The sequence below is a fragment of the Bacillus rossius genome, chromosome 1 (genome assembly GCF_032445375.1).
Source record: "Bacillus rossius redtenbacheri isolate Brsri chromosome 1, Brsri_v3, whole genome shotgun sequence".
In the NCBI taxonomy this organism is placed as follows: domain Eukaryota; kingdom Metazoa; phylum Arthropoda; class Insecta; order Phasmatodea; family Bacillidae; genus Bacillus; species Bacillus rossius.
In genome coordinates, this window is record NC_086330.1 from 118,165,189 (window position 1) to 118,186,338 (window position 21,150).

The 21,150-nt window shown below is 34.9% G+C and overlaps 1 protein-coding gene across 3 annotated transcripts in view; it reads left to right on the plus strand.

The window, feature by feature from the left end:
- The window catches only part of LOC134543137 (oxysterol-binding protein-related protein 8), a 167,402-nt gene that overhangs the window by 52,021 nt on the left and 94,231 nt on the right, over nucleotides 1-21,150 (plus strand). For all 3 annotated transcript variants that reach the window (XM_063387988.1, XM_063387996.1, XM_063388004.1), the window contains exons 8-11: nucleotides 949-1,130; nucleotides 6,787-6,965; nucleotides 11,437-11,614; nucleotides 11,707-11,803. In XM_063387988.1, coding sequence (XP_063244058.1) covers nucleotides 949-1,130; nucleotides 6,787-6,965; nucleotides 11,437-11,614; nucleotides 11,707-11,803 — 636 coding nt within the window. The remainder of the gene's footprint in view (nucleotides 1-948; nucleotides 1,131-6,786; nucleotides 6,966-11,436; nucleotides 11,615-11,706; nucleotides 11,804-21,150) is intronic.

Genomic DNA, 21,150 nt, shown 5'->3' on the forward strand with positions numbered 1-21,150 from the left:
TGATTGCATACAATGCGCACGCTCTGTCTAGTGCCGAGTTAACTATATTTGATAGTTATGCATTAGTTCCTGCTCACGTTTGGGTCATGGTTTTCATTTTTATATTTAAAGTTGAACACAATGTTTTTGTTGCATGACTTAATAATTTAAATTGTTTGGTGTGCTTTTGTATACCTACTTTTTAAATAAACGTACTTTCCATGAATAGATTTTATTTTTAAGAATAACTTTACCTAACAAAATATGATCATTTCGTATAAAAATCACACCCCTACTTTTAAAACTTGATTTTTATATAAAATGTGTGTTTAGGTGATGAAACAGGGTAAAATTTCTATTTAGGCTTATAATTTTGATTAGTTTGTTTTGGACTTTATCTAGTTTGTCACTCTCTGTTTACTAATATTGTTCCAAATAAGTTTAAGCTTAGTTTCTTGTTAGCATAGGCATTCCACACAAGAAAATTATTTTTGATTATTTTAACGTTATTATGTACACTTTGATTTAATTTTCTGTATGCTGGCTCTGTAATAATATTTGGAAATTATTTTTAACATGTATTTTATTTAAAGTAATGTTTGGTGTACGTATGTATCTAATTCATGTATCCATTACTTTGTATTTAACCTTTTCCGTACTCCTTGCTGTCGCTGCACTTTATAGCCGAGCCTTTCTCATCCATCGGTCGCTTGTTGAGAAGTTTCCGGCCGCGAACGCCAAGCACTCCGCAGACCAAACTGCTGCTGAGGAGCATGATGTGCTCCCCTTGCTCCAGTGTAGACCCGCACTTCCTCCATACGTTCAGCCGGCACTCCCCGAGCCCCTGTCCCTCTCCCACGCCGTACTTCCAGGAGCTGTACCGCGCAGTTGCCTTTGTGGAGCAGGAGTTGAAACCTCCAGACCCCCCCACCCCGCTCACGGTAGACCCCGCCCCTGCCGACCCTGCAGATCTGGACGACATCAGTCAGCCGGACGCGGGGGCGGCAGACCACCCGAACAGCGGGGACCAGGCGTCCCTGTCGGACACCGAGTCGGAGGCCTCCAACAAGCGCGACGAGCCACAGTTCGCGGAGGAGGACCCGCCCGAGACGCCGTACATACACAAGGAGGAGGAGGAGGAGTTTGGGAGCGTGAGTAGCAGTTCACAGTAGATCACAAGGCCCATTGGATCCTTCATTGCTACAACCCTCTGTTCTAATACTTAAAAATTTCAAGTTCCATTTATATTCTTATTTAAAACAACCTTGAATAAGATAGCATCACAAATAAGATCAATTTCAATAAAAAAAACTGTTCCTTAGACCCCTGATTATTCGGGTGTGGAATATTTCACTTCCATAAACCATAAAACACAAAAATGTTTTTGACTAATTATTTTTGTGATCTATTGATCTGACTGAGCGTTTTATGCTGTGATAAAAGACGAAAATGCTGGCAAATATTGTGTTCCATGTGCTCTTGTGAACCGTGCTCAGGTTGGTGCTGGCATGGCAAGTGATAATTGGCCTGCGTAGTTTCTAGGCAGCATTTACAACGCATTAGTATTTTTTTTATGTCATAATCTTTAGACTGTAGCGTCCAATAATAAATTTAAAAGAATGCTACTTGACATTCAACCAAAATTAAAAATTATCGACCAGCTAGGCTTAAAATGCAGTGACGTAAAATACGGCAATGTTTTAGTGAATGTACTGCAGCTCTTTCTGTAAATTATATCTAACACTTTGGTACCTATTATGTTTACCTTATATGGTGATGGTGTAGATAGTTGAGATAAAAAAAAATTAACCTTTTTTTGTTGTTAATGCTTTAACTGTATTATTCTGCGGATTCCTTCCCATTCATTACCCCACATTTTGGGGAAACTACTGTACTTTCAGTATACACATTTTATTGAAATGAACAATCAGTCATGCCATTTATCTAGGCTTGCTGTACCTGACCCTCTTGATTCCTGTGCTTATGAAAAGACAGGTAGTGTCAAAACATATAGTTTGCCTCTCTCTCTACACACACGCACAAACCCTTGCTAGCCAAGTCTCTTGGTTAAGTGCTTTTAAAACAGCTTTGTTAGGGAACCTACACACTGCCTGCAAAACACAATAACAGCACCCTTATTGTGTGTGGTTTAAGATGTTAGCATGTATGAATTTCATTTCCAAGTTCCACCTCAAACATGGTTTTTTTTAAAATTACCTAGTTTGTAAAACATTCCTGATAAGTCTCATCTCTTAAAGCAGAGATGTAATTATTCTCTAATAAAATGAGGACAATCGAGTCTCACTTCTTCCTCAGCCTCTGGTAGCTAATGATTAAAAATTTATTTTCTCTTGTAGCATGCTACAGCATATAAACTTAGACATCTTAGACATCTATTTGAAATTTTGCATACATAAATGACACGGTTACATGTCAGCTTATGCTGTTGACTTGATTACCATAAGTGATTCTGTTGTGGTTCCTCTGTACCCATAAAAAAATAATTGTTTGATGTTGTTGGTAAGTAGAACAGGTTGTGCTTGTCATGCCATGAGTGACTGTATATACTTAATGTACAAGTAAATGTGTGAATTAATTTTACATTTTTTTATGATTAGACATTTGCACAAAATGAATGTGTACTTTATTTAGGTACTTGATGAGAGAACTTAAACTGAGATGTATTATGACAGTTACAGTGTTGGAAAAGTTTATTAAAGATAAACCTATAGTAATAAAGCAGTTGCATTAAGTTATAATTTAAAATAATGGTTTGTATGCCTAATTTATTTGGTTTAGTTTCAAAATTAGTGAAATTTTCAAAATTGTTAAAATAAGTTTTAATTGGCCTGAAAAGAGGCTGACCCAAAAGAAATGCAGACCCAGACCTGCCAACTCTCACGATTTTGGTGTGAGGCTCACGATTTTAGGGTCCATCTCACGCCCTCACGCCAAAATAGTGTTTCCTCATGATTTTTTGGGGCCCCAAGATTTTGTTTGTAAAAGTTACAAAATAAGTTTTACGAAAGCGTACAGTAACGAGTTTCCATCAATACTCGAGTCACGTAAAGGAAGCAATTTTGCGTTTTGTAGCGTGTGCCGTGCTGATTTTTCTATCTCGCATAGTGGAAGAGGAGACATTGTGAAACATGTCGCTACAAAAAAACACAACTAACACGTGAAGTGTATTGCTTCCAATAAAAAAATTAATTTTGTTTTGAACAGTGATAATAGTGTTACACGAGCAGAATGTTATTTTACATATTTTTTAGTTGCGGCCCTGCATGATCACTACACGACAGCGATAAATTATGTTCAACTAAATTAAATCTGCAACCTATAATTTGTTGAAATAAATTTTGAAGCAGAGACCATGTAACATATGCACAGGTATGTCACTTAAATTTAAAGATTCTCATTTGTTGTTTTTTATATCTAACCAGTATTTATGGGCCTGGAAATTTTTATCGAGGACCTCGTGATTTTTTAAATTTGAATGTTGGCAGGTCTGCAGACCCCCTTTCTTAATGTCCTTAAAACTTTGAAATATTTTTTAACCCCAGTTATGGGAGTAAGTTACAACTGATAATAATATTTTAAAAATATAAGTTATTAAATTGATTAAGATTAAATATTATATACTTGTAACATTTTGTACATTTTGTTTTGTATACAAATATTATAATAAATAGTTTAAACCATAATTCAACATTCGTTGGGCTGTCCTATTGTACTTTATCAGACTAGTTCAAAGGAATATTATTTTCTGGTTGGGACAGTTTATTGTTGTTAATATTTTGTTATTTTGTTTGAGAAACAAAACACTAATTACTTTGTAAACATATGTATCTCAAGATTGGTATTTTATTGCTCATATAGAATTCAAAAAATATGTTTGACTTTACATGAATTCCGAGGAATTGTCAAAGTTAACTCATACATGAACTGGGTTTGCCAAGGTGCTAAAATCACTGTCAGAACTAAATTTAATTAATTTTAATATGTTAAATGACCTTGCAGAATTAGCGAGTTGACACACAACAATATAAGTCGAAGAACAGATTGAACATGAAGTACACTTATTTTAAACGACACATTTCAAAATCCCTGGTCATAGTACAAATCATCATTTTCACAATTGGTATCAGTCAGTCCAGTTAGGTTAGTTATCAAATAAGACTTCAACTGGATTGTACCATTTATAAAATTTGCTATGAAATAGCCAAGGTTCGAAAGTCATCTGTATTCAGTGCAACAGGAAATACAATAAGTTAATATTGACTCTAATGGCATGAGAATCTTATTCAAATTTACTGAGAACTCTCTTACTACAGGGAAAACACCCAGATTTTTGGTTTAGCAGTGTAACATATACAAAACTGCTAAATTCTCAAGAAATATACAGAGGGAAAAACTAATTTCATATTGTGTCGACTTTACCAACTGTCAAAACAAGTACCAATTGTCAAACAACACTTTCAAACACACTATAAGCTTAGATACATTTGAAAAAAATTTCAGTTTGTACTATGTGGAATAGCATAACCACATACTTTTGGCATCAGTTCTCGACGAAACTCACAAACATCATATGGTTCTCATTACCCGGTCGATGGAGACTGCCTTCCTTTCTGATCAGAGTTGTTGGTCTTGAACTGAAGACTGCTAACTCAGATTAGGATTCTCCTTTGGTAGAGTTGCGATGACTGTCCAAGTAGAAGACTGTATAAAGTCTCTCATCGTGCAGGATGACTATCCCCCAAGTTCCGGACCTCCTGACAACTGTAGTGTGTCACAATATCCAACCCGGTGAAGATTTTAACTTATTCTGTCTTGATGGTATTCAGTCCTTTATACTCGTCAATATTGCTGTTGTTGATACAGAGTTTATTTGGCGATAACTACTCTTCTGGAATTTTCAAGTCGCGATGAGTGTCTCTTCTATGTAAGTCCTCGACACCATCGTAAAAAGGCCTCTTCACTTGAAAATATCTCATAAATTCCTACTCAGCGACATCACCGTTTCTGGTTCACCTTAACTGATGTGCATTCAAAACAAACATTGGCCATATTTAACTTACTTTGGCCTGATATTAACTTCTAGATGAACTATCTCACATCCATCCTTGACTCAGATTGGATTCTTACTAATAAAACATTCTGAACATTTGTATTAGGGATTTATAATTATTATTTTATTTATTCGGGAGGCAATCATAAGATTGAGTTGTTGATCGTTCGCTTTAACAGACGCTAGGCACTTTAATAAACTCTGTTTTTTTTTATTATAATCCGAGAGCAGAAAATAATAGTTGCCGTAGCGTACACACAAAATTTTTTTCGCAGGAAATTTAAAATACGATTAATGATGAATCGTTTCAAACATTTCCTCCATCTTCGACGAACACAGGTGCGTCAACAACATTCATGTAGTTGAAAAGAGGTTGGCACGTTCTGTCCAATCAAACCTGTCCTTATAAAATAATTCTGACCTCTGGATTTTGCTAATGTGAGTTATATATGTAACAAACAACCATGTTACTTAACTGAACTAATAGCCACATCAAATTTAGGGTTCTATAAGGAATACTTATAATAAAATATTTCTATACAGTAGAATACCGGTACAACGTACCTCATTATAAAGTATATTTCACTTTAACGTATTTTTTTTAAGTCCCCGCCAAAAATCGTATCTTCACCATGCAAAATGGTTTCAGTTTAAAGTATCATATTTTCACTATAACGTATAAATTCTACTCGTAGCGTGGCATTACTACACCAAAATTTACTTAAACTGGTAAATAAATTTCCAGCTAAATGATTAATGTTGTAGAACAAACATACACAAATACCACCACAACGTATTATCTAACCTCTAAACCCTGAAAACAAAGTTACAAACAGTTGCGCGCACTACCATAGATTATACCATACGTAGTATGCGACGTGAGCAACACAACACCATTCGATACATCGAAACATGGAATTTTGAGAGTAGTATTAATTATTTAGACAATAGTGTTATGCTACGCTAATATACTGTTTAACGTCTGTGCCGGGATATTTTATTGTTATTGTTGAGTTTATTTTCAGGTTACGTTATTTAGACACCGCATTGTATTTGTGCTGCAAAATGAGATAAATGGAGATAAAAAGAAACGAAAGCAATTCACGCTTAAGGAAAAAGTGGAAATACTCAGAGAACTAGACAAAGGAAAAAAGCAAGTCGCAGTTGCGAAGACATAATATGAGATAGAACATTTAGTTCAACAGAGCATCATTCAAGCTCAAAAACAAACTGAAATAACACATTTTTTAAAAGTAACTAAACTTAAATTATACATACACACCAATGTTTAAACTGAAGTCAGATGTTGGCTAAAAAATAATGTATCTTACAATATCGCTATTTTTGTATTTTTTAATTTTTTTTTTCTCTTTGTAAAGATGATATGTATGTATGTTTCAGTACTAAGTACTTTCAGTACTAAGTACAAAAACTTGAGGTCCCTGTAAGTACTTAGTACTGAGATTCCACTGTATATGGTTTAAAATTCACTAATATAAAAAAAACAAGATAATTAAAAAAATGCTCGCCCATTGGCTATCAACAAACTTAAGAATTTCAGACATCGAAAAAAAAAAAATGAAATAAATAATGCTAAAATTAATGCACAGATGCAAAACTCAGAATTGCAAAGAGTAATTTGGAATAAGACCTTAAAATGTTAAAATAATAAGTTAACAATTGACGTGCAACTGTTGCTTCCAGCAGAAGTGTGTAGTGTGATGATTGTGTGCCAGGCAGGTGAGCAGGTGGAGGAGCTAGCTGAAGAACACAAGTCCCTGATCTGGTACCTCGTGAAGCAAGTGAGGCCGGGAATGGATCTGTCTAAAGTCGTTCTGCCCACCTTCATTTTGGAGCCTCGTTCTTTCCTCGACAAGCTGTCCGATTCCTACTATCACGCTGACATTCTTGCCAAGTAAGGGTCTTCCTCCCCTTACCTGTGCTTGTGGTAGTTACTTAGTGCATTAACAGCATTATAGCCAGTGTAGTGTCAAAATGTAGTGGTGTATTCAAGAAATTTATTTTATGTGTGATCAATCAAAAGATGAGACACTATATATTTTTTTTAATTTCACAGTCATGATTGACTGTTTCATGATTGACAGTTAGTGTTCCATAAATAAAGGAGTTCTGCGTACAATCTTTACGTTTTATGTTTTATTTTGTATCTTACGTTTCCATGCCGATATTATAGTATTAGTCTCCCGCATTCTTATTTGTATATTTCTAAGTTCTGATCATTAATTGTGGCACAAGTATGGAATCTGGAAGTAATGTGTCATAGAGAAGTCTCAGAGGAAACCACCTCCAGTGGATTTAGATCAAATTGAATTCAAAACCTTCCATATTTAGGGAGTAAGTTGGTGTTTTTGCAAAACCATAAATTGTAAACAGAAAATGTTTGAGTTTATTATTGGATGCTGTGCTCATTTGAGAGTTAATGGTCTGTAATAATTTGTGAAACTGTGATACTGCATGAAGCATGTGAAATAAGGTATGAAACTGAAATCATTAGAAACATTAATATTTTGCAATTGTGCTAGTTGTGACTATGGAACCGTTACCCTTGGGTGCTGGTGTTGAGAAGAACTGGCGGAACTGAGGATCGAGAATCAGGACCGAAACATAACTACCGTATTTACTCGCGTAAAGGCCCCGCCCGCGTATAAGCCCCCCTCCTTGTTTTGTAAACATTTTTGAGAAAAAAATTTAAAAAAGTGTTTTTCTGGGTTTATCTGAGGGCAGGGCAGCTTGGCATGCATCAAACAACAAGCCATGTATTGTGAGCGGCGGGAGGTGATTTTGTAAGCGGCAGTGATACAGAGACTGGTATTATAGTTTGTCTGTTCTCAGTAGGACCGACGTGAGGCATGCCAGAAGTAAGCAGTTGATGTGCAGTGTTGTCGGAGAAGAAGAGGGGAAGTGAAGGAGGAAGGGAAGTGGGTCAAGGATTCTAACACTCCTTTGTCTGGTTGGCTGGCTAGCTGGCAGGAGGGAGGTTAAGCCACGCCTCTGCCTCTCTCCCCTCCTGTCCCAGCGCTGCCTCTGCCTCTCTCCCCCCTTGTCATAGCGCTGCTTCTGCCTCTCTCCCCCCCTGACAAAGCGCTGCCTCTCCCCCCTGCGGAGTCTATGCCTCTCTCTCCCTCTTGTGCGTCGCTGCCTCTCCCCCCTGCGGAGTCGTTGCCTCTCTCTCCCTCCTGCCGTCGCTGCCTCCCCTGCCAATCCTCATTCGAACAAAGACGCACAATTTGAAAAGAAAAATCTATTTTTTCCTCCAAATTCGCGTATAGGCCCCCTCCCCTTTTTTGGAGTCAAAATTTGGGGAAAAAAGGGGGGCCTTTACGCGAGTAAATACGGTAGTTTCTAATTTACTTCATTACTTACTGTGAGCCAATTACCAACATTATTTTAATCATTGGGTGGGGATAGTCTGAAGTGCAATCTTTTAATTTACTGCCAAAAAAAAACACACACACTTTACTTTCAACAGATAATCCAGTCAGAGGATATTCCACTTTCTATTCCATACCAGAAAATTAATCAGTATTATTTCGTCCATGTGTAGGATACTTGTATGACTGGAGCTGCTAGGTGCTGGTTATACTGATAGTAAGAGTTCTGTAATTTTAAATTATTATAATAGTAAAGTAACAAAATGAATTGTGGCATAAAGTTGATACAGGCTTTTACGATAATTGTAGTGGCAGTCTTGGCTTTTCTGGTTAAGGCTGCACACTGATGTTGAAGTGCATCTGCATTGTAGAGTTGCAGTGATCTCCAGGGGGATGAGTATGGCGGCAGTGAGAGCTCAGAGCTGGAGGTGGGTCGTATGCAGGCAGTGAGAGAAGTAGCTGTCAGACTGGCTTTGTTCCTCAGCAAAGGCTAGGCCTTCACTTACCAGAAGGCCAACGGGATTCCGTCACTTCCAGCAATGTGAAATCGCATAAAAATTTGATTTTCAACTAGATAATGCTTGGTATGCGTTGCAGTGCCACATTCAATTTTTTTTGTAATTAGCTTTAAGTAGGTACACATACACAAAGCATCACTATATCTCTATCATCACTATATATCTCTACCTATATCACTCGAACTCTTCCTGTATATCTATCTCCATATTTCTAACAACATCTCTATAGATATATATCTCTCCATAGCACTATCTCTATCCTCTTATCTCTCAATCTCTCCCCCTATGTATCTCCATCTCCCTCTATATCTCTCCATCTCTACCTCTATCTCTGTATGTCTTTCCATCTCTCTCTATTTCTTTATCTCACTATCTCACTCTATCTCTATATTTCTCTATCTTTATCTTTTCTCGACTCATGTGCTACCATTAGTATTCTGACCATAGAAAACAGGAACTGTCATAAAATACTTACTGGTAATTATCTGATACTACTCACGTGTCAATAAAATTGCCATGGATATTCAGAAGGCATCAATCAACAAGGAAAAAGCCTGTTGCCATGCTGAAGAATAATGTGTCACCAATAAAATGGCAAAATTCCATAAAAACTAATTAAATTCTGCTTTGAGGGTTAGCTTTATCGAAATCTCACCTAAACAGTGACATTCCCCTTGTTTCGAAGATCAATTGTGCAAAGTTTCAACTCAATCAGATGAACGATGCGTGAGCGCATAGAATACGAACAAAAAAATGATTTTTGTATGTTAGATAATACTAGGAAAAGAAAACACTCCAAAAACTGTACAATCAGTTGTCAGTTATTTTCTCGTGGCTCACATTAAGTAAAGGAGTAAGTTAACATTAATTGCAAGAAAAGCCCTACTGAAGGGCACAAATCACACCATAAATTCAGTACATTGAACACTTTGTGCATGTTTTACTAACCAATAAAGTGCATAATTAGTTATTAAAAACTTGGGGAAAATATGAATGATGGCTTCACTGCGTTGTTTTAACAGCATTTATACTTATGGATGTATGTATATATTAGGCTAAGTTTGATCCTGCATTTCAAATTAATAATACGTGGTTGTGGTTATGTTAGAAACTAGTGGTGCACCGATGCGGATACCGATGAATCGTAATCGGCGATTATGGGTACTTACCGATTAATTGTAATCGGCGATTATCTTAACGATTACTTTGCCGATTATCTACGTCCCGGCGTAATTAAGTAGGTATTTACTGTGTAATATTTTGTTACACATTTTAGGACGAAATACGAAAATATTTGTATATATTACAAAATTCATCTAACTCCGTCATAACATGATTACAGATATTTCGTTAAGTTTAATAAATCTCAGTGCCTCGAACAATAAAAAATACATTTTTTCTACACGTTTATTTACGTTTCTTCTTTTGTTCTGTCTTTTGTTTAGTGGCCTTGTACATTACCTATAGCCAGAGACGTAAAATATATGGCACGCAATCAAAATACCACAAGCAGTTGCAGTGGATTCTATGACAATCAATCTTTTCAAATCGTAATAGCGGTTCAAAATCGTGGTCCCGATACCTTCTAGAGTTTATCACTGCGTTTAACAAACTCGTTATGGGCGTCTTTGGTAACATTATCCGTTGTGTTATTTGTATGTGACGTGAAAAGTGAAAAAGTATTTATAATTTTATATATTCAGTCAACATAAATAAAATCACATCTGCTAGAATTGGTTTTGAGTCATTTTTATATAATTATAGTGAGATGGCGAGTAGGGAGAAAAAAGTGAAGTGTGGAAACATTTTTCTATAAACTCAAGTGAACAAAATAAAGCAACATGTTTACATTGTTAAACGGTAATTTCTTGATGCAACCTTATGTGATAGTTGATAATAATGCTAGTTTTCTGCAACAAAAACCTACCCATTGTAAATTACAATTATTAGACTGTGGTTCAAGTTGTTTACAATAACAAATATAAATAGAAGTTAATTTAATTTACACTTTGCAATGACTTAATACTGTATTTTATATATTTTTATACTGTTATTATAACTGTATTATCAATTTTACCTAAATTCACATGGGAATAAAATTTTTGTGCGCATTATTACACTTAAAAATTTGTTCATTATAATCGGTAACTGAATCTGTATCTGCCGATTATTGCTCTCATAATCGGTATTCGAATCGGTAATCGGTAAAGTCATATCGGTGCACCACTATTAGATACAAATGTGTTGCATACACTGCTAAAAACTCTGTGTTTCAGAAAATATTCAATTAATGAAAACATAAAAATAATTTTTTTTAGTTATATTATTTAATATTTATTAAATGAGAGTAACAGGATGATATTACAAATCTACATACTTCTACAGGAATATTGTTTTTTGATGTAATGAAGTTGATATTTTTATTATAATTTTTGACAAAGGATTTAGTTAATAGGAAATAATATTTTTTATTTAGAGCCGTCCTTGAAGATGATGCATTCACGCGCATGAAAGGCATTGTTCAATGGTACTTGTCCGGATTGTACAAAAAGCCCAAAGGCCTTAAAAAGCCTTATAATCCTATATTGGGAGAGACATTCCGTTGTTATTGGAAACACAACAATGGCTCGCGAACATTCTACCTTTCAGAACAAGTAAGACTTTAATATTTTACTGTATTACTTACGTGTTGAAATTTTATTTTTTTTGTTAAGATTTATTGTTTGTGTGGTTCATCTTTCCACAGATTTCTCACCACCCCCCTGTGTCTGCATTTTATGTCACAAATCGCCAAGAAGGATTTTGTATCAGTGCTTCGATATTGGCCAAATCTAAGTTTTATGGTAAGCTATATCTGTAGGGGTAGTCAAGTTTTGTTAATGATGAAATCGCAAGCAAAAAGAAAACCCACATGCGCGCACACACACACACACACATGATGTGAAATACAAATAAGGAAATAACCTTAGTTGGTAGTGATTTGAAGTTAATGTACTGCATTTCTTTTTAACAATTTTTCCTGTGATGTGCAAAATCCGTAATGTTTCACGAAATATGATGGAATCATGATATTTGCATGAAATTATTTTTTTCTGCTAGAAAAATATGTTTTGAAACGTTTACAAAATGTTGTTTACAATTCTAACAGTAATGCGCATGACGCCATCTTGAATTTTTGATTTTCTGCCAAGCCCTTAGAGCAAAGTATGGCGATAAACGCTAGCACTTCAGCCACTTGCAGACAAATTGTTAATGGCATTAGTAGTTATTATGAAATATTAAACATTGAATTAGTGCTACCAAAATGCTTTAGAAGTTTATTTAAACATGCTTGTATCTTTCGGCGTTATATTCTTTAACAATTTGCTAGTGGATGTAATGTGTATCTCTTCGGCAGTGTAGATCTTTTTTGATGGTGGTGATGCTACAGAGTATTTCACAAAATTGAGCAACAATAAGGTTCTAGTTTTGCAGTGCGAGGTGACATTCGTGGTAGAGTACTACAAAAAAACTGTTGATTTGTTGGAATGTCTGGAAGGTCCTCATATCTTTACGCCCACAAATTGTGTGAAAAATTCTCTGATCTTAGACAGGGTTACATTGTCAGTGATAGTATTTTTTCTGAAAAGTCAGCAAAACTGTTTAATTATGCTGTATGTCTGAAAGCTGTAGCAGGAGTTAAACTTGTAACTGACCAGAAATATTTTCCGAAACTGAATTCTTTGATGGGAGAAGATCCTGGAAAATCATTCTTGTTCAGTCCTCGAGGAATCTCAGGTTCAGAAATTGATGCTGTTAACTTACAGGATCAAGTACAAGCTGTGCCTTAATTTCAAGATCTGACATTTCAGCAGTTTTTGGAGGGCTATGCAGTAGCAAAACAAGCAGTTCTGAAGTCTGACTTTGGGGAAGTTGACATGCTATGAGTTTTGCTGTCATTGAAGAATGACTTTCCAGAATTCTCTACAGTGCAGTCAAGTGTCACTTAGCATTTACACTGAACGTACCTTCTCAACGTACGGCAGTATAATGGGTGACAAATGCACATCTTTGGGGGTGGAGAACATGAAGATATGCTAGCAATGTGTTTTGGGGAGACTAGTTTGAAACTGGTAAATGTAAACTGATTTACAGCAATGGCCCAAATTAATCAATGTTACTGATCTTCGAGTTAATAAGCATCTGTTTCATATCAAGTCCTGGCTTGTTTTATAAATGTTTATAATCTTGATAATATTAATCTGTAGCAATGCAAACTCAGTAGGCCTATTTAACTCAGTTGAACTAAAAATTTTGTTCTGTATAAATTTTGACCTAATAACACAATAATTTTCATCAACTCTATATATATATATATATATATATATATATATATATGTGTGTGTGTGTGTGTGTGTGTGTATATATATATATATATATAGATTTTTAATGAAACAATTTTTTTCCCACAGAAATGTTGCACCAAAAAAATAGTTTTATTCTTTGAAATTGACTTTTTTATTTTACTATTATACATTTTCCCTAGCTATATGTAATTTTTGTTACTATGAAACCTTGTTATTTTGATCTTGGAGGTATCAGAAAAACCTATTTAAAATAGAAAAAATTTTTAAAGGAGCACATCTTATTTGCAGTATATCACCAGAAAAACCTTTATGGTTGAAAATATAAAATAATGTCACATTTCAGTGAAGGGACTTAAAAACCCATTCGTCCACCGGGATGTACCTGCTTATAATTTTTTCCTACTTATGTCATATTTTTTAAGTCCCAACATTTTTCCTATAATGACAATGTAATTATTTATAACATTTCACGAATAGAGCATTTCCTGCTTTTAATGTTTTCTTTTTAAATTTCAATAAATACAAAAAAAAGTTTTAAAAACCTAACTATTCCAACACTTATCCGTTATCCTATCTGTGAAGTTTAACATGTTAAAAGGTTTACTTTAAACTTTATGTGCTTTTTTTGTTTATGATAACTGCTGTACCATAGATGTAGATTGTTCAAATAGGATTGTATGGAAAATACAAAATGTAAGTATGCAAGAACACTATCGTTTCATGTTAGTGCAATCTAACGCTATGTATTCAATATATCGAAGTTACATAACGTTTGCAGTTACGTGTCTATTGGCACCCTTCTCTTGAAGGAAAGAAAAATTACTAATCCTTCCATTCCTTGTCATTTAGTGTTTTTTTTTTCCAGATGTACAAACATAGTCGTACAATATTTTAGTTTGCCAACTATTCCGTAATGACAAGAATAAAGAAGTTTTGTCTAGTGCTGATAAAGAGTTTGATTTGTTTCTTCATCTTCATCACAAATCGTGAATTGTTTTACAGAAATGTGGCAGTGTGATTTAAAGACAAAGAAAATATAACCTGGAAGCATGATGAATTAAAAAATTGATGGCATGGTTACACAAATTCGAGCATCAAATGTATCCATCAGTGGTTTTAAATTAAAATTTGTTTATATAGCTTGTGAGTCAATTGGTAAAACATTCAAACACTTGACAAGTACTAAATTATTTTCTGCTTATAAAGTTTTCCTGCTTATAATGTTTTTTACTTATGCCCCCTTGAAAAACATAACACGGTATTACTGTAGTAGGCCTGTGTGAATTGTTAATTTTTTGTTGTGAAGTGAATATCAAATTGAATGTTTTAAATATTTGGGAAGTCAAATCAAATTGTAAATATTGTTCTCTGCAAAGCTGTTTTAAACTTATTTTATAAAATACAGGATTTAAATTAAAAAAATACATTTATCAATTGTAATGTTTTAACAGACTGATTAACCATTAGGGCCGTACATATAACATCATTCAATAAAAATTATAAAATAAACTTGTATAATATTAATATTGAGTATTCATAAGAGGAAATGGAGTGCCACCTTTTGATTTTTACAAGCAACCAACTTCAAGCAAAATAAAAAAACACACACACATGCACACACATGCACACGCACACGCACACAAACACACACAATAATATTAACTTTAAAACTAGATGAATTGAAGTTTTTTCATTTGAAAGAATAAAAAATTATTAACTTAAATCTACAAATAGTCAACATTATCTCTAATAAATCAATAACCTGACATTTGAAGAAATTCACATCGTAAATAAATAAACAAAAGAAAAATCATAACCTCAACTTAACTACCTACTAAAAAATATCCAATACTCGCAATATGTACCACACAATAACGTTAAAATTTCCTTGTGAAATAAAGATAAAATTAAAAACTTGTGTCTTTAAAAAATAGAATAAATTATGTTTTATCCTTGAAATATAAAAATATGAACACATCACATGACCATGTCGATGACAACTTACATGAATTAACTCCCTATCCAAACCTTCCTATAAAAGTTTTCACTTCAAGAACTTAAATATTTTCTTATTTCCAATGCTTTCAAGCTTTGCAATTAAGGGGAAACATTACATCAGACGCAAAGCTTTGCATCACAACCGAAGCTTAAATAAAACAAATAGCAAATTTCCTGACAAAGTCAAATTGAATATTTAAAAGAGCTTCGATTGATTCACGTAGTCGTAGCTCTACACAGGCCCTGCTAGCTTACTATACAAGGTCACTAGGGACATTATTTCGTGAAGACACAGGACTTAAGAGTAACATAGTATAAATGACTTGTAAATTTGCGGTGTGAGAAGAATAAATTACTTAAATGCATTTCAAACTAGTGTTGTGCGAGATCTCGAACCTCGAGAAAAATTTAGAGAAATATTGCATTCTCGAACAGCGAGCGAGAAAAATAATTTCTAAAAAAAAAACGAGAATTTTTTTTTTGGTACCGGTAACAACTCAATTTGGTATGGAAACTAAATTTGATATTGATAGTTGTATTTTTATATGTTGAACATTACACACACACTGCCATTATTTTAGTTTAAATGTTTTAAAAATACCAAACGCGTCTGCCTGTTTGGACGAAAAATGATTTGGCGGAACACAAAGTAAACATGATGCAATCATTAAGAGATATTAGATTAGCCGATAGTCAACAATCCAAAACATTTATCAATAACCGAAACTGTGAATAAACACTGTCTTATGAAATTCCAATTTATCCTGAAAGAAAAACTGCCGTATTTAATTTTTAAATTACGTAAGCGTAGTACATAATAAAATACGTTCGAACCTAACCTACAAAATTGGTTTTGTTTACATACACATTATTACGGTAAAGTTATTAAAAGCATTACCTTTAATTTAGTCATAATATTTTATTCAGTAATGTTTAATAGCATACTGAAATGTTGAATATTACGGCAAAATACAAAATTTACTTTTTAACGAACAAAAGGGAATGGTGGTCATGCTGCCAGACCGAGTCTGCTTCGCTGTTCCGTTTTTTATTTCAATTCCATTAAAAGACTGCGCAAGTCATGTGATTATTAAATGGACTGGAATGTAAAGGAATGGATTGAAAAAGCAGAACAATTCACGCCCTTGTATTACGTAAAATTACGTGAATGTGTGTGTTCAAACCCGTTGAAAAGGCAGAATAAATAGTATGTTTATCCCATTTCCTTTTCTACCTTTGTTTCACTCAGTCGTAAGACGATACCAGTAATGAATCCTGCCAAAGCATCCTTAGTATAAATTTCTTTGTTTTCATTACAGTACCAATGTTTCCCGTTTACGCGAGCTACTCTGCGGGTATGATAAATAATGTGACGCTTGTAAAATGTTATTAGGAATATGAGAATAATTTCCTAATACTGCTTTATCTCTTTCTTAACTGCGGCGTAACCAAGTGGAAAAAAAAGTGTTGCGGGAATATAACAGTTTATCAGAAGTAAACTTTGTTGTCAAATAAACTTTGATTTTACGGTAAAATGGAAGATGTGGACATATCATTGTGGCAGTATTACACAAAAAGTGGCGATAAGTCAACGGAACCACAATTAACATGTTAGCTACTAGACTTTTACCTAAGTGAATGTTTATTTATAATTTAGTGTAGGCTTACATAACGTGTGGTATATGTCAGTTGTGCACAGGCAACTAAATTGACATTCTATATGATAAACAACAGTTTTATCTACAGAACAATATATTTTGAAAGTGATATCTACAGTAAATCTTGATTAAAAATTTCTCATTCTCGTCTCGTTTCTCGTGAGAAAAATATTTTCTTTCTCGAAAATTTCTCGAGGCCTAAATCTCATTCTCGCACAACCCTATTTCAAACTCTTCTATTTAAATACAAAAATTACTAGTTTCGAGAGAATTAACAATCAGAAACAGAACTTTACAACCCATACCTGTAACTTCAAATGAAAATACTATATTTTAAGTGTTTTCTGTATGTCCAAGGAATGATCATTATAACTAGGCACAATTGTGATTTGTTACAAAGTGTGTGGTTGGTAAAATTTACATTTTCGAACCCCTGTTGAGAAGCTAGACAAAACTGAAAACAAAGCTAGTGGCCTTCATGTTGATGTATACTTATTTACCTCTTTTACATTGGCGTAATGGAGATGGTCTGATGTCCAAGAAAGAAAGCGTACACCTGTAGGTTTTGCTTTGACAATATATTGGTGGTTTGTTGTTTGCGGTCAGTTTTTTCTTCGGGCCTTTCCAACACGTTGAGAGCTGGTCATCTTATGATGATGATATTCCACATTCCTTATTCTCTTGCATATGGCACAGTGAAGGTACTGTCTAGTGGCCAAGTGACCAATTCTAGCACTGTTAGCAAAGGTGGTCACTCTTCTTATTCAAATACTAGCTGCAGTACCCGGCGTTGCCCGGGCTGTACACAGGGTGAAGGGGACCTTTTTCGAAATCAGATGTAGTTAGTAATTGTCTTCTTAATTTGAATGTCAAGTGTGCAAAATAATTTATATCACTTTCAGATCCCGACATACGTTGTTCTGCCAGTGTATAATTATTTACCCCCCCCCTCCCGCCCTCTCTCTTTCTCTCTCTCTCTCTATATATTATATATATATATATATATATATAGAGAGAGAGAGAGAAAGAAATAGATGATTTGTATATGTGTAACTACTTCAAACATATTACAAAACAAAACTGATTGAGGCATTGCAATGCATGCCGAGCATTAGCTAGATAATGGAATCTTTTCAATATTAGTAATCTCTTATTTGCTGAAAAATAAGAGATTACTAATATTGAAAAGATTCCATTATCTAGCTAATGCTCGGCATGCATTGCAATGCCTCAGTCAGTTTTGTTTTGTAATATGTTTGAAGTAGTTACACATATACCAATCATCTATCCATCTCTCTAAACATATACAGTAAAACCTTTTTGTTGCGACCCCATTTATTGCGACCACCTCTCTATTACAACCAGATTTCGAGGAACCGTGAAAAAATTGCCAAAAATCAGAAGAAAATCGGACAGAAAATAAGTTTCTTGTGGTGAATAGCGTGTTACTGCGTTTCTCTTGCCGAGTGCTTCCTGTCGACCGCTGTCAGCGCTTAACAACCCCCATTCCAAGTCCCTTTGCTGGCAGGGTGCAGATAAAGGTTTTTGTGGCAACGTGTTTACGTTTAGCTTTTTGCGAGTGTCTAGTGTGGTACGCAGTTAAGGCAAAGCTACCTGCTGGATTTCTCTTGATTTTGATTACTATCGGTTGACAATACACAGCGACCGACTGGATGCACGCCCGCCTCGACTTGTTTTAACTGCCGCAGCGATGTTTATTTTGACAGCTCAAGCAATTATCTTTTCCCGTGGGTTGATAGAAAAAGGTCGCTTCACCCAGCATAAAAAAAAAAAGGCTACGCCACTTATTCCCCGCGCAGGAAACACACTGGCTGCCGTCTGTAAACCCCGCATTTATCTTTCTTCTAACATTCCACGTCTCGCCTCTCGCGCGAGCAATAACTAGGGCCACGATTATATGGTGAATCGCGAAATTTTCCGCGAATTTATATGGAAAATGCGAAAAAAAGCGATTTTTAAGAAAAACAGCTAAATAACACCGAAATTACACAATACAAGTCTCTTATATTTTAATGTGAAAAGCTTGATAGTCGAGACTTGCCCGGGTCCTGGTTGATAAGCTGGAAAAATTTCCTGCCTTGCATTTCTACATGCTTCCTCTAATCAGCTTTAGGGCGCCGTCTGGTCAGCGTGTGTGTTAGTGAAGCGGGAATGATAAGAGCGATGCTCAATGGTAGTTCTAGTGCGGTAGAACCTCTAATTGCAAGGCTCTGAACTGGCGCGGTCATCTCGTTCCCGTCAGATAACTGTGAAATTTGAGCGGTGACCGTAACATTATATGGCGGAAAAATAAAGATACAGGTGTAATGCATTTCCCTCTGATACTTTCAAGAAATTTGTAACGGGTTTTTTACACCTAAAACTTCGAAAACATGCCTTTTAACCATTTTATCTCAATATAACCAGTTGGGCATTAACAAATTCTTAAATGCTTTTCGTAAACAGACTCCAGTCGGATATCTAGTGTAGTTTGGAAATCGCATAGGTTTTTCGTGGCTGTGCGCGGCACACGACTGTAGTTGCCATGCGTCACGCGCCGAGAATGTTGTCCGGCAGGAAGGGCGAGTATAGTTCATTTGCGGTAAAAATTAATACTTTTACGGCCCTGCTAAATTTTTCCATTAAAGACATTTTGAAGTTTTTGTGATTTTCCAGCAGAAATAATGTTGTGTAACTAACAAACAAATTGTATCAAAACAATTAACTGTAAATGGCTGTCGCGGGGGCCCTTAAAACATTTTCATTTTACCAGAAATGGACTATACAAACCTAGCTTTCGTCACACGCAGTTTGTGAAGGGGAGGAAGGATGTTGACAGTTTCACATGCCAAAGGACGTTGAGGGAGGAGGGGGAGAGAGGCACCAAGGAGCATGTAAGAAGATCTGGAGTGGACATGTGTAGGGCGAGAGCGAAGCCAGCCGGTTGCAAAGAAGGGTTGAAAAGAAAGAGGAAGAGAGCGTATTTCTACCTCAAACACAGCCCCAGCCCACTTGTCCTTGAGGTTTGAGTGGCGCTGGTGTGCGGCTACAGCGGTGATTTCCTGTAGCACATATGGCTGTACAAATTGATGGAATTCCAAGCCGGATGGCGTTGCTTTTCACGGGTAATAACGATTTTTTTTTCATTTGTTAACTAAATTAATTCCCAAAACTTTAGAAGCATCAGAAAAAAGTGGCAAATGTTTTAAACAGAAGTAACTAATCTTCGAACTTTTCGACAAACCTAAGAAAACTAATTAACAAAGAGAAGTTCTTTCAGTTGTAAGTACAGTTCTTTACTTTTTTCATAGATTTCCAAAAATTGACGATCAACGACAGCTCTGGGAAAAAGCGACAAAGCTGAAAAATTGGACTGCGTCTCCGAACCATGCATTGTGTACAGTGCATTTTGAAGACAAATGGGTCTTAAGAAGCGAAAATCAAACCCGATTAAAGGATGGTATGGTGTTCGGTATATAAAGGTTTCCCTCAAAGGAACGGTTTCACAATGCTTTTAAGATATTAGTTACATCCCAACATAAGTTTAAAACATTTCTCTTAAAAGTGTGCTTCGTAGAATTAAAATACGCGCCTTAATTATTTTGCAAATGTATCATTGCATTGGTGACAATGTCAGGGGTTTACGTATTTTTTTTTTTTTTTAGAAATATAGTACAGTATTAGCAACTACGTTAAGAAGTGTTATTTTATTCACAAAGAGAAAATAAATACAAAATGCTTTAATTTGGCATCTGTATTTTTATATCCTATATAGGCTTGATATTATATGTGTGTTGTAACATGTATAAAAATGTTAAATATATTCAACAATATTTGGTAATTATATATATTATATATATTATATATTATATATATTATATATATTATGTATGCTACTTGAAACTACGAGAAAGGTTTTCATTCTATAAAGGCCTATTCTATGATTTTTTTAAAATTATTAATTCTTATGCAAACAATTAATAAAATTGAAAGTTTCTTACATTGTCAGTATATGCATAGCATTACAGTTATTCCAAAAAATTCTCTACCAGTGTTTAGCTAAGGTTTGCATGTTACGTTGGTTGAGTAATTAGACTGGAACATGAACATGTTATTGAAAAGACTTTTAACTTCTACTAATACACGTATATTACAAGAGATTTGTAATAGATTAAATGAGGTAAGTAA